Genomic DNA, 21,181 nt, shown 5'->3' with positions numbered 1-21,181 from the left:
TTTGCATTTTGCATTTGATATTTAAACTTGTGTACATGTAAAAAAAGGACAAAGGTACATATTAAGATTGTTTTTTATATTGAAAAAAAATTTAAAACTGTCCCATATTGAAAAGTTATTATGTAAAGTACAGATAAGGAAACACATTACACTTTGTTTTTCTTACTTATTAAAAAACACTGTAAACATCTAATAGTTTTTAGGTATGTGTGTTTGATAGTCTCTTGTCGTCTCTCTCGTTTGCATTTATTACATTTACTAGTCACAGTGAAAAGGTAAGAATAGATTGAATTCAGACCCTAATATTTGCCATTATACAATGTTTTTTTTAATAAGTAAGAAACACAAAGTGTATTGTGTTTCCTTATTTTTAGAGATAGGAGTTACACATCAGTTGGCAGGGCCAGACCCAGCTTTTCAGAGGAACTAGCTACACCAGTTTACCATTATATGGGTATGCTTTCAATTTTAACCATTAAAATCCACCTTAGACCACCCAAATCCAAGCTGGTCTAATAAAATAACTATCTCAAACAGACAAAAGATAAGATAACAGTTACAGGCCTGCAGACATGAGAAAATTAGACCATAAAAACCTCTGTATTTTTAAGTTTAATTGATCATGGACATTTAATTTCAAACAATAATTTTGAAATTACGCCTACATTTACTTAATAGGATAGTAGTTTTTAAAGGTAATATCATTGGTTGTTTTTTATCATAAGTAAACATTCTCTACTTTGTTTACATTTTAGCTGTTTTCTATCTGTGATGCACAGGAAAGAAGACTCCAATATTGTACTTATAAAAAAATATATAAATAAATCTTATTAATTAAAAGATTTAATAGCTTTTATATTTCATATTGACTTTTTTATTTCGTAAAACATCCCTAAACAGTAAAAAAAAAAAAAAAAAAAACATGATTAAAAAGTGTTAGCTCTTACTTTTTCCCTCTATATGCACTGTTACTGTTTTTCAGTGTTTTTGCAGTGAATGGGGGGGGAGAGCTACCTCTACTGTTTTATTGGTTTAGAAGCTTGTTCATTGGCTGGTTCATGATTTATTCTTATGGACAACAGCTTTTCAATAGTATTATGTGCAACGAAACATTTAAAAATAAAGAAAATACATGATGCAAATCGTAATGAATGCCGGGTCTGAAAGGATTAAATTCACGTTAGGCACTTTTACACTAGTAGAGGCTACAGTGATAAGTCCTCTGTCTCCCTCTAGTGGTTCAGTGTGACTTCGCTCTAAATCAGTGTTTCTCTATAGTGGCCCTGGAGGTTTTAGAGTTTCCACTAATTGTTACACAACTGATCCAACTAATTATCTAATTAACCAAGCACTGCTGAAATTAACTGGGTGTTTTAAAGCAGAAACACACTAAAACAAGCAGAGCCGTGGTACTCCAAGACCAGGATTGAGTACAGCTGCTCTAAATTAAGGTTATAGCAGGTTCTGACTGCAGAGCAGGAAAAAAATCTGATAGTATATTGTGGATAATGAAACCCATTAGGCTACTTTTTCAAGCCAACAAATTACAGTAATATATAAAGAAATAACACCGTTTTATACCATACCTTATTTTTTAGGTGAAATAACTATATTTTCATTTACACGTGAATATAAGGCACATTTTAAGCAACTAGTAAGAAACAGGGGTGTTGCACAGTAATCTACACAGATTTCTCTCCTGAAAACTGTTTATTTGGGTGGGTAAAGCACCTCTGTTTTTTACCGTAAGCTTAGATTTGCAATATTTTCAACAGCGCGGTTAGGAGCGTTTAGTACTACGGTGTCCAATAGCGCTAGACTGAGGAATCCTGAGTGTTCTGGTAACCCAGGGTGGTGTCAGCTAGCTTGTTTTAACATGGTAAACACACAGACTACGGTCCAAAATACTCACCTCTGAACACCAAAAAAACTAGCGCAGTGGAGTGGCTTTGCTGCTCCTTACAATCTGACTGGTAAAATTTATACATAAGGTGCACTGGATTATAAGGCACACAAACAATTTTTGGGAAAATTAAAGAATTTTAAATGCGTCTTATAGTGCGAAAAGTATGGTATATGGAAAATCTTATTTATGTTGTTTCCAATATAATAGTACTATGCAAATCTATGATATCTTCAGTAGAATAAGGCATATACAAGTGGGCCATAAACCAAAAATGCATATGTGCAAGAATATGTAAATAATTACTTGCTTAGGGCCATCATGACAAAACATTGGTGATTCAAATAGTCAGCTTGTTATAAAAAAGATAAATGCTCTGTCTGATAAAAGTTCCCAAAGAAAAAAAATCTTCCTAAACATATGAATTATCAAAAAAGAAATGGAGACTTTATTTACAAGACTATAGCTTAAGAAAAAATGTAACAGCCAGATCTTGTTTAAAATTTTTATAACTGGAATTTTTACATTTCACAAAATTATGTCTAATATTGTTCTTTATTGAGGAAATGGTAAAGTTTTCCGTATTAAATTGATGAAGCATTTATTTAATATGACTTTACTCAATTGCTCCATATAAACCCATTTATTTTAGACTTACTCCAGAGCGCCCTCTAGTGTTCTCTGATGAGCATGTATTTACGAACCCATAGTGCCCCTTGTGGTCACTGGTTAACATGCAGTAAGTTACTCAGTCAGTAGTGTTGTTCCTAAATATTACCATACAATTTGAATAAAATCTTTGTCATCATTATTGTATTTTGATCATAAATTAAAATAATTTCACCATAAGTTATTATATACATTTTTAAATATACATCTCCTGTGTCATGAATAATAATACATGTAAAAGTTAATTTATTTTTAAAGAAGAAATCTTAATCTGATTTTGGTCTTGTCTTGGCCTTGACTCAGACTTGACCACTAAAAGTCTTTGTCTTGACTTCTGGCTCTAGCAATCTTGACTACACAACACTAGTCAGCAGGTCAGTCTTTCAGTCAGACAGTCACATACAAACTCAAAAAAGTTTTTTATGAATGACATTTTAATATAAAGGTTTATATAATTACAATCAGTAAAGTTTTGTATGTAAAATACATATATATACAAAGAATAAGTCTCATTCACTATACAGTCACAGATCTGAGTAAAGGAATGCATGAGGGCAGGAATGAATTTTCTTCTTTCCACCTTTTCCTTGGAAGGACTGCCTCTCTCCTTTCCTAAATAAACGCTTGTGTCAACAATAAATGTCTTCCCAAGAATCAGGATGTCCCCATTGAGCATATATAAGTAGAACAGTGCATTATAAATAGTGGCATAAAATGTAAACAAGAAAACAAGACAATTACGTATTACAAAAAAATACTAAACTTCATACAACAGGAGAATATTCGTCTACTTCTTTTTATACTTTTATAAGCCTTCATAAAATATCCCCTCCCTCCTTAAAGTGCTTCATTGCAAGGCAAAGCACAGCATAAAAAACACACTTTTTTGGAACTGGACTTGTATTTCACCATGCTAAAAAAATCCAGTAAAGTAAAGCACTACATACATTTTATACATAAAAAAATATATTCTTGATGGATTTTTAAAATACAACCCCAATACCACACCAAGTTGGGATACTATGTAAAATGTAAATACATGTAAATAAAAAAGTATAGAATGTGATGATTTGCAAAACATCACCTCAAAACATGTACTTAATAGCAGCAAAACAATGTTAGGACGGAGCAACAAAAGGCTGGTACTAGTAAAAAAATATATATACCAATACAATTCCAAATTCCCAAACAACTACAATACAAGCAATTGGCAGTTAATGCACATGACTGGGTTATAAAAGATCATTTTAAATAATAATAAAATACATAAAATGTGATAAATAAAATAACGTTATAGGTGTATGAGATTTGCAAATTCTTCAGTTCTGTTTTATTTACATTTCTTTACATTTTACACAGTGTCACAACTTTTTTGAAAGTGGGGTTGTGTCCAAGTCCAAGTACTACAAAAAAAACTATATCCTAATCTTAAAAGTGAAGATTTGGCAGGTTAATATACAAACATATTATCCTGTTTTCTGTTGTTTTTTTTTTTACACTTTTATCTATACTAGCTAGTTAGCATTGGTATTACTGTATTTTTTGCACTATAAGGCGCACTTAAAATTATTTAAATTTTCCCAAAAATTGTCAGTGCGCCTTACAATCCGGTGATGTTCAGAAACAAGTATAACAGGCTGTAGTCTGCACATTTACTGTGTTAAAACAAGCTACTTGGGAAGAACCGCTAGCTAATATCGCCCTGGCTTACCGGAGCAGTCAGGGTTCCTCAGTGTAGCGCTGTCTGGCGGCATTTGCCACTAACTGCTAGCGGTTAGCCTTTAATGCTAATGCTCGAGCGTTAGTGCTGGAGAAATTCAGGAACCTAAGCTTACTGTAAATAAATGGAAGCACTTTACTTGTCCAAATAAAGAGTTTCCAGGAGAGAAATCTGTGTATATTTACATCCAGAACTTGTTTGAGTTTAAAAGAAAGTCTTAACTTTCTGATAATTTTACACTATTTAAAACATTTTCAAAAAACTATTAGCTAAAGACTTTGGGGTTAACCACAGCTGATTCAAAAATCCTGTTGCAGAAAATGCAGTTTTACGGTAAATCCAGTGAATTTTGATTTATTTTTATCTCCCAGTCCCAGCATATCATTGTAAGCATTCTCTCAGGTTAGCTTTGTTAGCAATGCTAGCTGATTCATCAGATTCAAAAAACGTGCAAACATGTTCACAGACAGAGGCTGGAGTGTAAGTACTGTTCTGTGAAGTATAAAGGATAATTTCTGCTTCTGCAACAAACCTACGCCATATACTATGTATCGCCGAGTATCCTACGACATAGAGGGTAGCTAACTAAGTTAAGTTAAAGCTAAGCTAAGTTAAGTAAGCTAAGTAAAGCTAAGCTTAGTAAATAAAACAGTAATAAAAAAGCTAGCATATTGTCCCACATAGCTTGTTTTAACACGGTAAACACACAGGCTACAGTCTGATATACTCGCCTCTGAACAGCGAAAGAGCTAACACTGCAGTTAGCGGCTAATGCTACTCCAGTCTCGGTGCTGGAGAACTAAACTGAAAAGCTGTACTTCAGCAGAGTATCTTTACTGCCCCTTACAACCTGACTGGTAAAATTCGTACATTAGGCACACCGGATAAAAAGACGCACTGACGATTTTTGCGAAAATTAAAGAATTTAAAAAGCGACTTATAGTGCGAAAAATACAGTATGTTCAAACATGAGTTTGAGTATGAGTTTTTAAGGGTCATAACTGTAATCTGTAAATCTGTGCTAAGGTGAATAGATTCATACAAAATGTTGAAAAAGAATGCCTTTCAAAATAATTAAAACAACATCCTAATCTTGCATTATGTTCTTGTAAGATGAATGCTTGTTTAAGGGTGCTTCAAAGGTTTCTCAGCAATGGTAATGGTTCTCTTTAGAAACAATTTGAATAACTTAAAATTTAGAAGTGGCTGCCTGGTTGATATTGTTCATATATATATATATACCTGGTTGGTTTTGTTCATATTGCAAATTTGTTTACAGAACATTTGAAAAAGGTTCTTTATAGCAAGAAGTAGGGATCATTTTTAGGTACTGTTATAGAACACTTGTTTAGATAAATTACTTAATTAAATACCATTAAGAATACCATTCCTATTTTTTTGCATTATATATATATATATATATATATATATGTTACTGCCTTGCAAAAAAATAAAATATAAATATAAATAAAAAATAAAAAAGATATTCCAAGTAATTTATCTTAACAACATAACCTGTGCATGCACTGCAAATAAAAACATAAGTGAATAAAAAACTGTATTTGTTAGTAATATTTCCACATAACAGTATGTATTTTGTATTGTAAAATTACAGAAAGTGTTCTTAATTCTTAGGAAAACACTGGGAAATTTACTGGGAAAAGCCTGTAAACCTTTTTTTTTTTTTTTTTTTTTTTTTTTTTACAGTATAGTCTCAGCAGGGGTTGGGTCTTAGGACCAGTGCCCAAAGCCACTGTATATTTTACCATTAGCTGTCAAGGTGTTTCACCAATAGCACACTTAAACAGCTGTTCGAACTTTAAACAGAACCACAGTCTGATAGCATACATAGCATTAGTTTGTGAAACCAGAATTTCCTCTCTCTGGTCTTTATGGTGAAGCTGCCAATATTCTGCAAAATCTGAAACATGTCTGTGGTGTCTAGGTTATCCGCTAGGCTTTGCTGAACATGACTAATCCATATTAGCATGGGCCTGCTGTGACTACACAACTGTTGTGCTATAAATTACTGAGTGACGCATGTTCCTCTTCAACGTCAGTTGAGTGGTGATCAAGTTGCACCGGCTGAAGCACATCGGAAACCATTCTTTCAAAACCTTAACAATTAATGTCCTGAACCTCTGCCCCATGATGAAGTATATGAAGGGGTTGAGGCAGCAGTGGCTGTAGGCGATGGTTTCGACCCAAGGCATGGCCAAGTTCAGGCCAGCCTGCCATGTGCAGTTATTTAAATAATTCAAGTGCGAAAGGAACTTCAGGAAGGCAACCAAGTGGTAGGGCGTCCAGCAGAGAAAGAAAATAAAGATCATGACCAACATGAGCTTGATTGCTTTGAACCTCTGCTTAGACTTCATTGCCACCAAGGTGGGGATGATCTTAGAGTAGCAAAACCCCATGACGACGATCGGGAGGAGCAAACCAAGGACGTTCAGCTGAACGTAGCCTACCAACTTCCACTGTCGACCAACTGGCGACCGACTGTCAAACTCACACTTAAATCCGGTAGTCTCGTTGCGCTCTTCAGAGAACACAATTTCTGGAATAGAGGCTCCCACACTGAGAACCCATACCAACAAGACGAGAGCCGCACCCACTCGGCATGAACTTCGCTTGAAAAAAATGGAGGAGAGGGCGTGGACAGTGACAACATAACGGTCCACCGTCATAAGAAGCATAAAGAAGATGCTGCTGTAGAAGCCCAGGTTGTGTAATGCTGTCACAGTGCGGCACAGGAAATCCCCGAAGATCCATTCTTGAACAGCGCTGTAGTGGGCCCAGAACGGCAGGGTTATGAGGAACAGCATGTCGGACACAGCCAGGTTGAAGAGGCAGACGTCCATCATGTTCGATTTCTGGAGGTATTTGGTAAGGACACACATGACTAGGCCATTGCCAAGGATGCCCACAATGCAGACCAGGCTGTAGAGAGTTGGGAGGACGACTTGGCTGAAGGCTCGCACATGGCTGTTGTTGCAGATCATAGAGCTTTGATTGCCGATACTGTCATATGAGGGCGCTGGTAGAAAACAATAAGCAAACAAACAAACAAACAATCAAATATTATTATCCTTTATTAATTCAGAGTCATTTTTATGGAATGCGTGCCTTTTATCATCTGTCAAATGAGCCTTTAAATAACCTCAGTGCTTATATTATTCAAGTATGGAAGTGCTTAAGAAGGCATTTGTTTATGATGTCCATAGAACGAGTACCTCTGGCTGTACAAGTCGGTAAAAAGCCAAACCCTGTACAACACTCAAACCCAAAACATGAACAAAGGATTTCTCGTCTTTCTCCATCTTGTAGATTTAGGAAAGTCATTGGCCTAATCCCATTTCTCTTTTGTGCCCCTACTCTTTATTTTTAATTCTTAAATATCTCTGTGATGGGAAGGTAAAATTAGCTTTAATAGCTTTTATTTTATTTTTCAGTTCCCCCTTAAATGCTGCAGCCTCTGAAGTCTGTTGCATCATTTAAGGCGGAACAGGAAAGTTATCTAGCAAGCTAGCTAGCTACTGCAAAAAAAAAAACTACTAGGGAATGTTTGTGGTTGTTATAAAGAAAATGGTCATAAAACATTGAAACTACACATTAAGCTATAGTGATATATTGGTTATCTATAATTTTTAACATGGAAAATTCACAGATTTGTAGTTTTCTTTGGCTGCTTGTCCTTCTTGCCAGTGATTATCATAGCCATCTGTGTTCCTTGCAGAGTGTTCCTCTGAAAAAAATCTTTGCTTGAAGGCACCAAGGGGTAAAATTAGGATTAGGCCATTTTGTAGTCTACAAACATTCTTTTTAACAAAAATGTTATTATTATTACTATAAGCGATGTTTTAAAATAACACATTTCAGTTAGGAGGAACAAGTCTGAAGCCTATTCTCCCAATCTAACATTCTTTAAATACTGTCTACCTTGCTTAGACTTGTTGGTAAGGGGAAATTGCCTCAGAAGTAGACCCTGCCTGAACCCCAGCCCAAAGTATTAAACCAGAAAATTGGGTTATAAGATTAAATAGTTATTCTCCTCAAATACTGTTTCATCTATCATTTGTGGTCACAGGGTGCTGTTGATGGCAGTGCATAGATTGAATAGCCACTCCCCTCTCAGTCATTTATGCTGTGATTTTTTTTTCCTCTGCTTTTATGACTTGTATAGACAGTCAAGAGCTCACTTTATTTTCTTTTTTGTTACTAACAGTGCAGTGCATTTTTTTTGTTCATTCCTTGTAGTATAAACAGCAATTTTTGTCTTTGGTAAGGATGAAAATGTTTATATTTTAGATGTAGTTTTACATGCTCATTTACCACCCTGTTTAACCTATTTAACCTCTGAATGAAACATACTCACACACATAACTACAAAAATCAGGGCAAATGAAAGTATCTAGTTCACCTAACATCATGTTTTTGGACTTTGGGAGTAAACCAGAGTCCCTGGATATAACCCACATGAAAACATGGAGAACATGACTGCGTCACTCAGATGGAGGCTTGAACCGAAGACCCCAGCACAAGAAGAAATTGAGAGGTGAATAGGCTAACCACCAAGCTACAGTGAAAGAGTGCAGGCCAAATACAAGTTTACTCTAAAATACTATAAAAGATCTAAAGTATTATCTAACATAGGGAAATACCAAGAGAGCATGCCAGATCGTATCAACTCGTTATCAAGCCCTTCCTGTGCCAGTTTCTGCATGATGAGACAAGGCACTGCTGAAAGTGTGCAGGGTAGTGGATTCCCTGAAGCACAATTATGAAGCTGCTATAAAGTTCTTTACAACAGTGGTTTAACGTGTTTCTTTTTCCTACACTCTTAAAAATAAAGGTTTTACAAAAAAAACATTTTTGAAATGTTGTGGAAGAACCACTTTTGTATTCTTTTCATTGGTAATCATTGGTAATCATCTAGTAGATTGGATGGAAATGGTTGTGTAAACAACACTAATGCTTATAATGCTAGTTGACGAATGAATGAATGAATGAACTCATGAATTAGTAATTAGAAGTTCATTTATTTGTATTTTTTTAGTTTTGCAAGTATATGCATACACACCTTCTTGACTGTATTATTGGTTCTTCTTAAATGCTTAATTTAATTAATCTTTTTAAGACTTGTACAAAGAAGTATACTATTGTACCATTTCACCTTAATCTCCTAAACCTATTTAATGAGGTTAATGAAGTCTATATAAAAGGCAGGCTATGAATGGGGGTTCAGAGGTTAAACTCTTGATTCAGGCGTCATTTTCTGTGTTTAGGGCACATATTGTTATTTTAATTTGTGTAGTTCCTAAACATTCTCAATGAACTAACCACTGTTCTCTAAAATAACAACTAAATCTGATATGGAAAAATGAAAAATTAGTAGTGGACAAGGTAAATTTTTTGGCTTTACTTGAGTAGACTGTACTTAGTATCAAAACTAAACTAAATTATGTTTCATTTAATTTATTAAATACATACAAAAAGTATGACTCTTATGTCCTCTTTTATTTTTTTTTTTATTTTTTTTATTCTTTTAATAGACTGTAAAGAATTAGTTTGACACTAAGGATCATAAAAAATAAAATACTGAAGGCAAGGTAGATACAAGTGTCTTTATGTAAAAACATACAGCTCTGAAAAAAAGAGACCACTTAAAAATAATGAGTTTCTTTTATTTTAACCATTTAAATTTTAATCCTCTGGAATATAATCAAGAGCAAGATGGATGATCACAAGCCATCAAATCAAGCTGAACTGCATACATTTTTGCACCAGGAGTGAAATGAAATTATCCAAAAGCAGTGTTTAAGATTGGTGGAGGAGAACATGCCAAGATGCATTAAAACCGTGATTAAAAACCAGGGTTATTCCACCAAACATTACTTTCTAAACTCTTAAAATTATGAATATGAACTTGTTTTCTTTACATTATTTAAGGTCTGAAAGCTCTGCATGTTTTTTGCTATTCCAGCCATTTCTCATTTTTTGCAAATAAATGCTCTAAATGACAATATTTTTATTTGGAATTTGGGAGAAATGTTGTCAGTAGTTTATATAATTCATTTTACTCAAACATAAACCTATAAATAGCAAAATAAAAAAAAAAAACTGATTCAGAAACTGAAGTGGTCTCTTAATTGTTTTCCAGTGCTCTATAATGATAACTAAAAATATTGTGGGGGACAAACTACGTTTTGGTGTTAGATTTATTTGTACTGAAATTAAAAAATAGATTCAGAAGTTAATTTTTCTTTACTTATACTGCATTTAAACATATTTCAAATAGTCAAATATTTAAGGAGTCACTCCCACAAATTTACATAGTTGTGCTGATGTTGTACTGTATGCTTGCACTGGGTAGCTCAATGCTGGTCAAATGCTTCTTGCCTAACTTGTTTTGTTATGTTATGTTTTATGTTTTCATATTTTGTGTTTAGGTTTTTATTTCTTAAAATGGAAATACTTCAGTAAAGACACACAAAACATTATTTATTTTCAGTAACAATTTATATTTACCTTTACATTTACTGTCCACCAATGAAAAGAAAAAAACAGTGGTTACTTTAGGATAAAGATCACTGGTTTTACTCCTTTAAATGTTGAAATGTTGATAATTGCCTTTAAATATTATATGATACATCTAAGGGATTATGTTTATAGTGATTTTATACTCTTCAGAGGTTTCTTTAGAGTGAAATGAGATACAAAAAGAATGCAAGAAAAATTGGAAAATATTTTTCTAGGGTTTTGCATTTTGTAATTATAAGAAACTCTAGAACATATCCATTAAAAATGTAGTTTAGTCCAAGACTAGGTCAAATCCCTGTATGAAAAACTAACCACTGCCCCTGAAATGTAGCAAATGCCATAAAACTAACAACTGCAAACTTCCTATTACTATATTTTATAATAATCATGTTTACTTACCAGTGCTGAGCAGATATCTAGACATGTTTCGTAAGTCCAAGTTCCCGACAGTGGAGTCAGGAAGGGAGCGTCCTGTGTGTTCTGTGATCTGTCGAGAGATTGAGCTGTTATATCCTGAGGCAGATGACTGCAGGCTGTGAGATACTTGTCAGTGTGAAGAGCTTCGTCTTGTTCTGCTTGGTCTCTGTGGGGAAGTAAAAATATGTTTGGCTCAGTCTCCAAAGCTGATACATGAGAATTTTTTTTTCCGGGTGGGTGGGAGCACTATTTTTGTTTTAATGCCGTTTTTAACGTGTACTTGCTATTTCCTCTTGGGGAAATCCTGTAAATCCTCTAAAGCTCAAGTGACATTTGTAATAGGAGCTTTCTTAAAATTGCAATGAATTTCTGGTTTATCACTATATTTCTTAGGAAAAAATTGTTTCACATAAACATATATTAAAGCAGCAGTCCTTCTCCCAGAGATTTTCCCTTTTAAACTGAAAGCAGTAGTATTCCTGAAGGAGGAGCGGACAAGATATTATAATAAATGGCATCAACGGCCTTCTGCTACCTTCCCTGCAAAGCCAAGTATATTCGAGCCATTCCACCGAATGGATGTCATTTGCTTGATTAATTAACAAATTAAACTTATTTTTTAATATATATTTTTCAACTCTGAATCTAAATTACACATGTATTTAACTATTTAAAACATGTACTGGTCAGACTTAGGCAGCTTTACTTCATTTTTTACAAGGTTTCTAAGCAGAAGATGGTTACAAAACTCTTGACATTAAAAGGCATGTTTAAAAGCAAGCCCACTAATTTCTTTGATTTTCTCTCAAGAAAGTTATTCCTGTTACTGGAACTCACTCCTGTTACTGGCACTCATTTCTGTTACTTTTTATGTTTTGAGTAACAAGACTAAAAGTAACAGGAATGAGTTTTTAGCATAGAATTAGCAAAAACATGAAAAACAGCTGAATGGTGGTTATGCTAATAGCATGAGGACACTGAGCACATTTTAGAGATTTTCCCAAAATTTGTATTTTAAAAATAAACAAGTAACATCTAAGAATTAATTTAGGTAACAGTAATGAGTGTTGAGATTGAGCTCCTCAGTCATAGTTACAATAAGATCAAATATACAGAAAAATAAACGAGGGAACTTAATTTTGGTTTTCCCATGATCTTCAGAAGAACCAGCTGGTGTAAATTCCTGTTGTAGATGTGACTTGTAGAATGTTCCAGATGTTTCAGATGGGGTAATGTTTTACAGTAACAGGACTGAGTGAAACCCAGGGACACAACTCAGATGTGTATTTTAACTTAAATATTAAAGATTTATTTAGAAATACATTTAAAGCATAGATGGGATTTGGAGTCACACAACAATGCAAAAAATACATCTCTGAGGGATTTTAATAATTTTATTTGTTTTATTGTAAAGTTTATAGTTATAGAGTGGAACCAGGCAACAAATGCTTTTTTTCAGTGTTCTAAGTAATTGCTAGTCTCGCAGGTCTCGCCAGGATTTTTGTTTCAGTGCCACATTCAACATGTAACTCTGCTCTACCTGCCAGCTGCTCTCAGGTAAATCCCCTAAAGCTCAAGTGACGTCAGAATAAATATTCATAATACAGAACTTCTTTTTTTTTAATCATTTTCATATGCAGGAGTGGAAGGGTTACTTTGAAAGTTGTAATGAGACCTTTAAAAAAAACTTGGGGTTGGGTCATTTTCCATCTGTACTTTTCGGCACTGTCCAATCACCCTTGCTACATTTGGTTGAATCTGTAAAAGAAAGTAAATTTCTGTCCAGAAGTCTTCATTTTGCTTCTGTCCATGCCACCAGCATGTTAAACACAGGATGTGCTGAGCTTTATGTTTTTTTTTTTTTACTATTTGATGGTAAAAAACTAAGTAAGTTGAAGTTGTTGATGATGGTAAAAAAAAGGTTTAGCCCAATATTATAATGTTATTAGTAATGTTATTAATTAAGGATGAGTGTTTTTGCACACTGGCAGAGCATCATGTTATGCAGTAGGTGCCTTTTTCATTTATTTTTTCGTCCTGGACTGTAAGGGAAAGTGAAAATCTCTAAGATCTCAAGAAAAGTGAAAGACATTCAGTTGCTAAATATTTGTACACACTGTAAACAACTGAACAAGTGAACAAGTCATTCAGTAAATTCTTACTCAACGATCAAGATCTCATGAGCTCATCTTAAAGGTATGTGTATTCACTGAAGCCAACAGTCTGCACGGGTAATATGCAGTGTGGATAAACTGTTATTTGCTTGTCAACACTTCTTCTTCAGGTCATGTTGGGACATGCTTTTGGAGGTTAAATGAGACTTCATTAGAAACCTTATTTCCTTATTTGTAAAAAAAAAAAAAAAAAAACTTAAGGCAGGTGTGGACTTATTGTTTTAGGAAAACAATATACATGGACAAAAATGACTAGTTAATTACAGTCAGAACAATAACCATACTGCTGAAAAAACAGCTTGTAACCAATTCCTGTATTTTTGTATGGTGAATTAGTACGGTAAATAATTGTTGTCCATTGTAAAACTGTAAAATGCAGTGCATCTTGAGGTGCCATATGAAAACAGCTGCTACCTCTATATACAGCTCTGGAATAAAATAAGGGACCACTCCAAAATAATCAGTTTCTCAGATTTTGCTATTTATAGGTATATGTTTGAGTAAAATGAACATTGTTGTTTTATTCTATAAACTACTGATGACATTTCTCCCAAATTCCAAATAAAAATATTGTATCATATTCAAAATTATTGAATCGGTAATTGGTAGAATAACCCAGATATTTAATCACAGCTTTCATGTGTCTCAGCATGCTCTCCACCAGTCTTTCACACTGCTTTTGGGTAACCTTGGGTAATTCCACCAAATATTGACTTCTGAACTCTTAGAACATTAGTACTGTTGTTTCTAAATAAATATGAACTTGCATTATTTAAGGTTTGAAAGCATTGTACCTTTTTCATTATTTTGACCATTTCTCATTTTCTGCAAATAAATGCTGAATGACAATATTTGTATTAGTAACTTGGGACTGTCTACAATAAAAAAAAGTAGACAACATAGAACAACAGAAATTGTAAATGTATACATTTGCATACAATTAGTTTTATATTTCATGAAGTAATGTTACTAAAAAACTGGAATAGTAGGTAAATAAGCAAAAAAGCAATCGGTGCTTTACTCAATTACATTTTAGAACCTAGATTTTAGTGACTACAAACTAAACAGCAAACTGAAAACTGTTTTCACCAAAATTGAAGTTGGTTCCTCCTTCTAAATCCCCAAACCTTTTTAAAATGTAAATAACTAATTTTACTGCAGATAAGAGTTGTACAGAAGGGTTATGTATTGTCTACACATTGTTATGTTAACAGTTCAAATAAATAATTGAAAGCCTGGTACTGAAACAAAAATGTATGCTTATCAGTCTACAATGAATCCATTCTTTATTATATTTATTATAAACCCATTGAACAAAGACCTGTCAGACAGGCTGCACCCTTTTATCTGCCAACTACTGAAAAACAGATCCATGAAAAGAAATTCAAGGTCGACCACTTTTGGTTCCAAGAGCAAAAGTATACCAGTGTCTCTATTGTTTCCTTAAAGGGGACATATACCTCTTTTTACCTCTTTTAAGTTAGAATAGGTCTGTGGGCTAAACAAAACATGTTCATGAAGTTGACTGCACAAAATCACTCTCATACTCTCACATAAAGAGATCTTACCAGCTCTATTCTTGCCAGTTCAGTCCCTTTCAGAAAGACCTGTTTAAGGGCTCTGTCACTGTTATGTAAAATTGCTGGCACCTTTTAGTGATATCTTCTGCTAAATAGCAAAACAAGCTAGTTCAAGTTTAACTGTGATAGAAACATAAAACTCATTATTTTAGAGTAATTGACCTATATCTTCTTCATCTGCTGACATGCCACAGACAGTAGGTACAGATTCCTCCATCAGACAAAGTCTGCTGGCTAATCCTGTCACAATGAGAAAACTGAAGTATTTATTTGTGCTTGAAAGGTTTTATTGGGGCATTCAAGGCCCTAAAGGAAATAAAAAAAACCCACAAAAAGTGAGTTTTGCACAATATATCCTATATCCCAGGTATAAGACACTGAACCATCCCTGCCCTGCCCCAGGGACATCCTGGAATGGCCGACAACCCCCCCCCCACCCCCCCCCCCCCACTGGGTCATAGGAAGAGAAGAAGAAGACTGTGATTAGAGCCTTGGGTTATTGATTACCACATTATCGAGAGGGTTAAAGAGCAAATAAAAGATTTGCAGATACACACAAAAAGGGAAGAAGGCAAACTAGCAACACTATCATTTTCAAAATTTTTTGAAAAAGAACCCCAGGCCAAATCAACCCAACATTTTAATACAACAAGACTTTATTACCCAGGCTACATGGGTTTTGAAAGATCAGACCATTGCAAGACACTATGCTCGTTGCTAACTTGCACCCCGCCAACAGACGAATTTCACGGTTTGAGCCCATGCCGTTAAAATAGTGTCAGAGTTTAGGAATATATCTATGCTAATAGGCCAGGTGGTCTGAAAATGAGGTGTGTTTAGAGAAATTTGTGGCGTATTGCTATCTTGGCAGCAAAAACACACTGACTGATTTAAACCCTGAGAAGAGTCAACAGTCAGACGTTCATACCTACCTTAGAACATGCCGCCTTTTGTACATTTCAAGCTACGCAAGGCGGATTTTTTTAAATGTAATTATGATAGTAAAGATACACCCACACTTTCTAAATCAAGCTGCGCCAAGCGCGATTGACTGCTCGTCCATAGATCGCTTAAGTAGGGCCCTATATGTACACCTATATGTTACCGGAGAGAGAACTAAGGTAAGTGGAGAGCTTGCTAATGTTAGCGGAATGCTAGCTAACATTAGTAAGGAAAGAACTAAGCTTAGCACAGAACTAGCTAACATTAGCGCCAGCTAGCTAATGTTACCAGGGAGAGAACTAAGGTTAGCAAAATTAGATTTTTTTAATTTTAGATAAGGGGTATTAAAAAAACTTTATCCTGCTTTTGTTGGTGTAACTGTCTTGACTATCCAGCAAAGGCTTTCTACTAGATTCTGGAACACTGCTGTATGGATCTGATGGAAGTGACACCAGTGTAACTGAGATCACGATGTTGTTTTAAAATAAAAAAATAAAAAATATATTAATTAATTAAATAATGTAAAAGATAAAAAAAATATATAAAAAGTTTAATAACTGTGTCATCACATTTCACCAAATTTGTTCTTGCTGAGTAAAATGAAAATTGTTATCGTTTTAAAATAAATAAATGCTTAGGTTTTCTGCACAAGCAACTTTATAAAAACTCAAACTCACTCAAACTTCAGCAGTTGGATTTTTTAAGGAATGCCTCTACACACTTCAGTGAGCTAAAGCAGTTCTGCAAGACTGATTACATAAACGTGTTTTGTGGCAGATTATGGGGTGTAATCTGCTATTAAATGGAAGTTTGCATCCTGGTTTCCACCCAGACAATCAGGAAAATTGAGTTAAGCTGCTTTCCACTGAAACTGTAGGCTTGTTGGGCTTTACCCGGCGCTGCACAGGCTGATTGGTGCTTCCCTCTGTAAAAGTTATGCTGGTTAGATCTGCACCTGGCGACTCTCTGTGATCACCAAACGGAGGCTCAGTTCATCTCTATAGAAGCCCATCCTGCTACCTAATACAACAATACAAATCCAGCATGTATTTTATTTTCTACATATAAATATACAACTAAATTTATCTCATTATTTTGAGATGCTTTCTCATTATTCTTAGATGCTATCTGGTAATGTTGAGATTCATTATTTTAAGAGCATATCGCATTACTTTGAGAGCAAATCTCATTATTTTTAATATTTCATTATTTTAATATATTTTCTCATTAGTTTGAGATACTCAGTCATTTGAAATTATATCTCATTATTTTGAGATGTTCTCTCATTATTTTGGGATGTTAAAGTGTTATTTAGAGATAATATCTTATTATTTTGAGATAAGGTGATGTTTTAAGATGCCTTCTCTTTTTAAGATTCAATATCATTATTTTGAAATACTAAGGAATTATTTTAAGATACTAAGTTGTTACACTGAGATGTTTTCTCTTTATTTTGAGAAGATATCTCATTATTTTGCAAAAATATATATTTAATTTGAGATGCTACCTGTTTTTGAGATATTATATCATTATTTTGAAATACTAAGGCATTATTTTGAGATACCAAGCTGTTATATTGAGATGCTCTCATTATTTTGGGATGCTAAAGTGTTATTTAGAGATGATATCTCATTATTTTGAGATACTAAGGTGATTTTTTAAGAGTCTTTCTTTTTTGAGATACTATATCATTATTTTGAAATACTAAGGCATTATTTTAAGATACTAAGTTGTTATGTTGAGATGCTTTCTCTTTATTTTAAAAAAGATATCTCATTATTCTGCGAAAATATACCTTTACTTTGAGATGCTACCTGTTTTTAAGATATTATATCATTATTTGAAATAATAAGGCGTTATTTTGAGATACTAAGCTGTTATGTTGAGATGCTCTCTCATCATTTAGAGATTTTAAGTCATTATTTTAAGATGCTATCTCATTATTTTCAGATACTAAGTCATTATTTTCAGATTTTAAGTCATTATTTTCAGATTTTAAGTCATTATTTTAAGATGCTATCTTATTATTTTCAGATACTAAGTAATTATTTTCAGATACTAAGTCATTATTTTCAGATACTAAGTCATTATTTTCAGATTTTAAGTCATTATCTTAAGATGCTATCTCATTATTTTCAGATACTAAGTTATTATTTTCAGATACTAAGTCATTATTTTCAGATACTAAGTCATTATTTTCAGATTTTAAGTCATTATCTTAAGATGCTATCTCATTATTTTCAGATACTAAGTTATTATTTTCAGATACTAAGTCATTATTTTCAGATACTAAGTCATTATTTTGATATGCTATCTCATTATTTTATGATGATATCTCATTATTTTTAGATACTAAGTCATTATCTTAAGATACTACCTCATTACTTTGAAATAATAAGTCATTATTTTGAGATATTTCATTACTTTCAGATATTAAATCATTAATTTGAGATGCTATTTGATTAGTTTGAGATACTAAGTCATTATTTTGAGATACTAAGTCATTATTTTGAGATGCTATCTCATTATTTGGATATGCTATTTAATTATTTTGAGATACAAAGTCATTATTTTAACATGCTGTCTGATAATATTGAGATAATAAGTGGATATTCGAAGATGCTTTTTGCTAGCTTTGTATCTCAAAATAACGACTTAGTACACTGCCTGGCCAAAAACACTAATATTTTGTAGGACCACCTTTAGCTTTGATTGAGGCACACATTCACTGTGGCATTGTTTCAATAAGCTTCTGCAATGTTACAAGATTTATTTCAATCCAGTGTTGCATTAATTTTTTACAAAGATCTTGCAGCATTGATGATGGTAGAGTCTGCCCGCTGGTCAAGTCTTCTCTAGCACATCCCAAAGATTCTCATTGTTGTTAAGGTCTAGACTCTGTGGTGAACAATCCATGTGTGAAAATGAGGATCTCATACTCCCTGAATCACTCTTTCACAATTCCAGTCCTATGAATCCTGGCATTGTCATCTTGGAATATGCTCGTATCATCAGTGAAGAAAAAATCCATTGATGGAATAACCTGGTCTATATTCAGGTAGTCAGCTGACCTCATTCTTTCAGCACATACTGTTGCTGAACCTAGACCTGCAGACCAACTGCAGCATCAACCCCACATCATTTACTTAGTTAAATCCAGGTGGTGACTTTTTTTTGGCCAGGCAGTGTCTTTCAAAATTAATTATATATCAATTTACTTAATTAGAAAAAAATGTGTGCTGTTTTTTAGGTGGTGAGAATTGACTTCCATACAATTTTAAACAAGCCTTAAGTGTCAGAACCTAATTTCTACTGAAGGCCTGTTCCAAACAGAAGCCTAAACCCTGAGATTCCCCCTGGAGTATTGCACTTTGGGGATTTGAATTGGCAAGAGATCTTGGGAACACTGTACGTTTGGCACAGACTTACAACGTACAACGTGCAGTTCTTCATGAGAACTACTGCTTTCAATCCTCCTCAGAAATTCCTGCAAAGTTCTTCAGAGGTTGTGAATACAACATGATGAACAGTTTTAGAACTATATGAAAATTATGTTTGTTTAGTTATTTCTGTGGTCAATGATTGGATGTTTATTTTGATTTAAGAGCTGAGGATGTGCAATATATAATATATTGATCCAGTTAAAAATATCATATTGTGCATGCGTGCTCATTATCTGCTTTCTCTGAGGCTAAGATTAGTGTTGTTATTATTTTTGCAGTAACTACAAAAAACTGATAAAAACCTAAAATACAACTACTATAGAATACTCAATGCACTATAAGCATGCATTATGAATTTTACTGATATTCTAATAGTTCATAGAAAAATACACCTTTTCGTGTCGTGCGTCATTCTGTAGTCCTCGTACGGCTTTCGTGTCTAAGCAGTTTTTCCCTATGAGAAAAATTAATGTTTTTTTTTTTTTTAAAAAAAACCCACCTCTGTCACATTCTGTGGTAAATAAATCTGTTCAGACCCCTGTACATTTTATTCTGTGTACATTTTACTTTATTACTCATTACTTTAATCGTAATGAGAAATATGCTAACTTTAAGCCAATGCTACAGCGGAGTGAACTGAACTCCCGGCAGAGATTGGGGACTGTTTTCGGGGCAACACCAGAGAAATCCAGCCATAAGTTAGGAGCATTTTACACACAAGCTGATCAAACTAATTGTAATGGGCTCCCATATTAAGTGCATTACGGTAGGGGCGCTACTGCGTCTATTACGGTAGCTGAGGGCTGTAGCGTAAGCTAGGAATGGCGGCAGCCAGTGGGTCAGTAGTGTGTATGTACTCGGCCATGCTGCGTGGGCTCTGGGAACACTAAAAGTAAGTAAAATAGCGTTTTTTATTGTGCTTACTCTGAGAATTAAACCCATTTTTAATGTATAGGTAGTCAGCATGGCTCTGTGTGAAGCAGAAACGGTCTTTTAGTGGCTATAATTAAATGTAGTTGTTATTGTTTGTAGCTCAGAGGGAAACACTCTACTGTGCTGGGGATTGCTGGCCACTGAGGGGAGCTGTGGCTGCATTTAAAGGGTTAGTATTCAGTATGAGTTTAAAGGGGGAAATTCTGAGCATTTATGCTTAATGGTGTATTATGTGATCTGTAGGTGCTGATTTTGGTGGATAACTTTGGTGTGGAGCCCACATGAGATTCTTATGGTTGTCATGGTTGCTGTATATGGTAGGTTGTTTTTTTGAAGATAAATACAGTGAACCTGTATATTCTGCAAGGAGGTAAAATATATTAATTTTGTTTTTTCTTGATTGCAGATTTAATCTATGTCACTGTTTTATCACTGTGAAACATATATTTTGCTAGTATCTGTTTGTTGTATATGTTTAGTAAATTGGCCTAATGAAGTAGATTCTATCATTGATGCTGTTTTTTTTACAATTGAGTATTTTTGGATTAAATAAAGGTAAAAGCTGTTTCAAATTAATTTGCCCTCCCATTTCGGTTGATTCATCTTTTTGTTCAGAACCTGCTTAGTGTTACATAATGAACTAACTGCCGTTACTGAGGAGAGCTGAGAGTGATACAGCATAAAATCACTAAAACAGGTCAGTGATACTCCAGAACCAGCTGTAACATGTTTTAACATTTATCCTCTTTATTATGCAGTGAAATAAATGGGTGTTTCTGGTTCGTTGTCGCCTCAGTGAGGGCAGGTAGTTAGTTGATTAGTTAGTTGTTAGTTGATTATTTGGGTCAGGTGTTGTAATT

General features: G+C 34.1%; 1 protein-coding gene and 1 long non-coding RNA gene across 2 annotated transcripts; one reads left to right on the top strand and one right to left on the bottom strand.

The window, feature by feature from the left end:
• Positions 1–5,706: 5,706 nt before the first annotated feature.
• On the bottom strand, positions 5,707–11,438 carry LOC103024484 (C-C chemokine receptor type 4). The gene is made up of 2 exons (XM_007257065.4): positions 11,232–11,438; positions 5,707–7,329 (listed from the first exon to the last, which is right to left on the bottom strand). Exons 1-2 carry the CDS (start codon positions 11,254–11,256, stop codon positions 6,296–6,298), a joined length of 1,059 nt encoding a protein of 352 aa, XP_007257127.3. The 5' UTR covers positions 11,257–11,438; the 3' UTR covers positions 5,707–6,295.
• An 8,684-nt stretch (positions 11,439–20,122) lies between these two features.
• LOC125787195 (uncharacterized) lies at positions 20,123–20,897 on the top strand. The gene is made up of 4 exons (XR_007429127.1): positions 20,123–20,280; positions 20,426–20,490; positions 20,565–20,638; positions 20,728–20,897. It is a non-coding gene; the product is annotated as an uncharacterized LOC125787195 (long non-coding RNA).
• Positions 20,898–21,181: the final 284 nt, after the last annotated feature.

Source organism: Astyanax mexicanus, chromosome 23 (genome assembly GCF_023375975.1).
Source record: "Astyanax mexicanus isolate ESR-SI-001 chromosome 23, AstMex3_surface, whole genome shotgun sequence".
Lineage (NCBI taxonomy): Eukaryota > Metazoa > Chordata > Actinopteri > Characiformes > Acestrorhamphidae > Astyanax > Astyanax mexicanus.
The sequence above is the reverse complement of the archived record's forward strand: the minus strand, read 5'-3'. Positions and strand labels throughout refer to the sequence as shown.

Bases quoted from the DNA above. Each gene is read 5' to 3' on its own strand.
- LOC103024484 (XM_007257065.4), bottom strand. From the start codon at position 11,256: ATGTCTAGATATCTGCTCAGCACTG. The intron at 7,330-11,231 runs GTAAGTAAACAT...GTTTTCTACCAG, and splicing joins TAGATATCTGCTCAGCACTG to CGCCCTCATATGACAGTATC.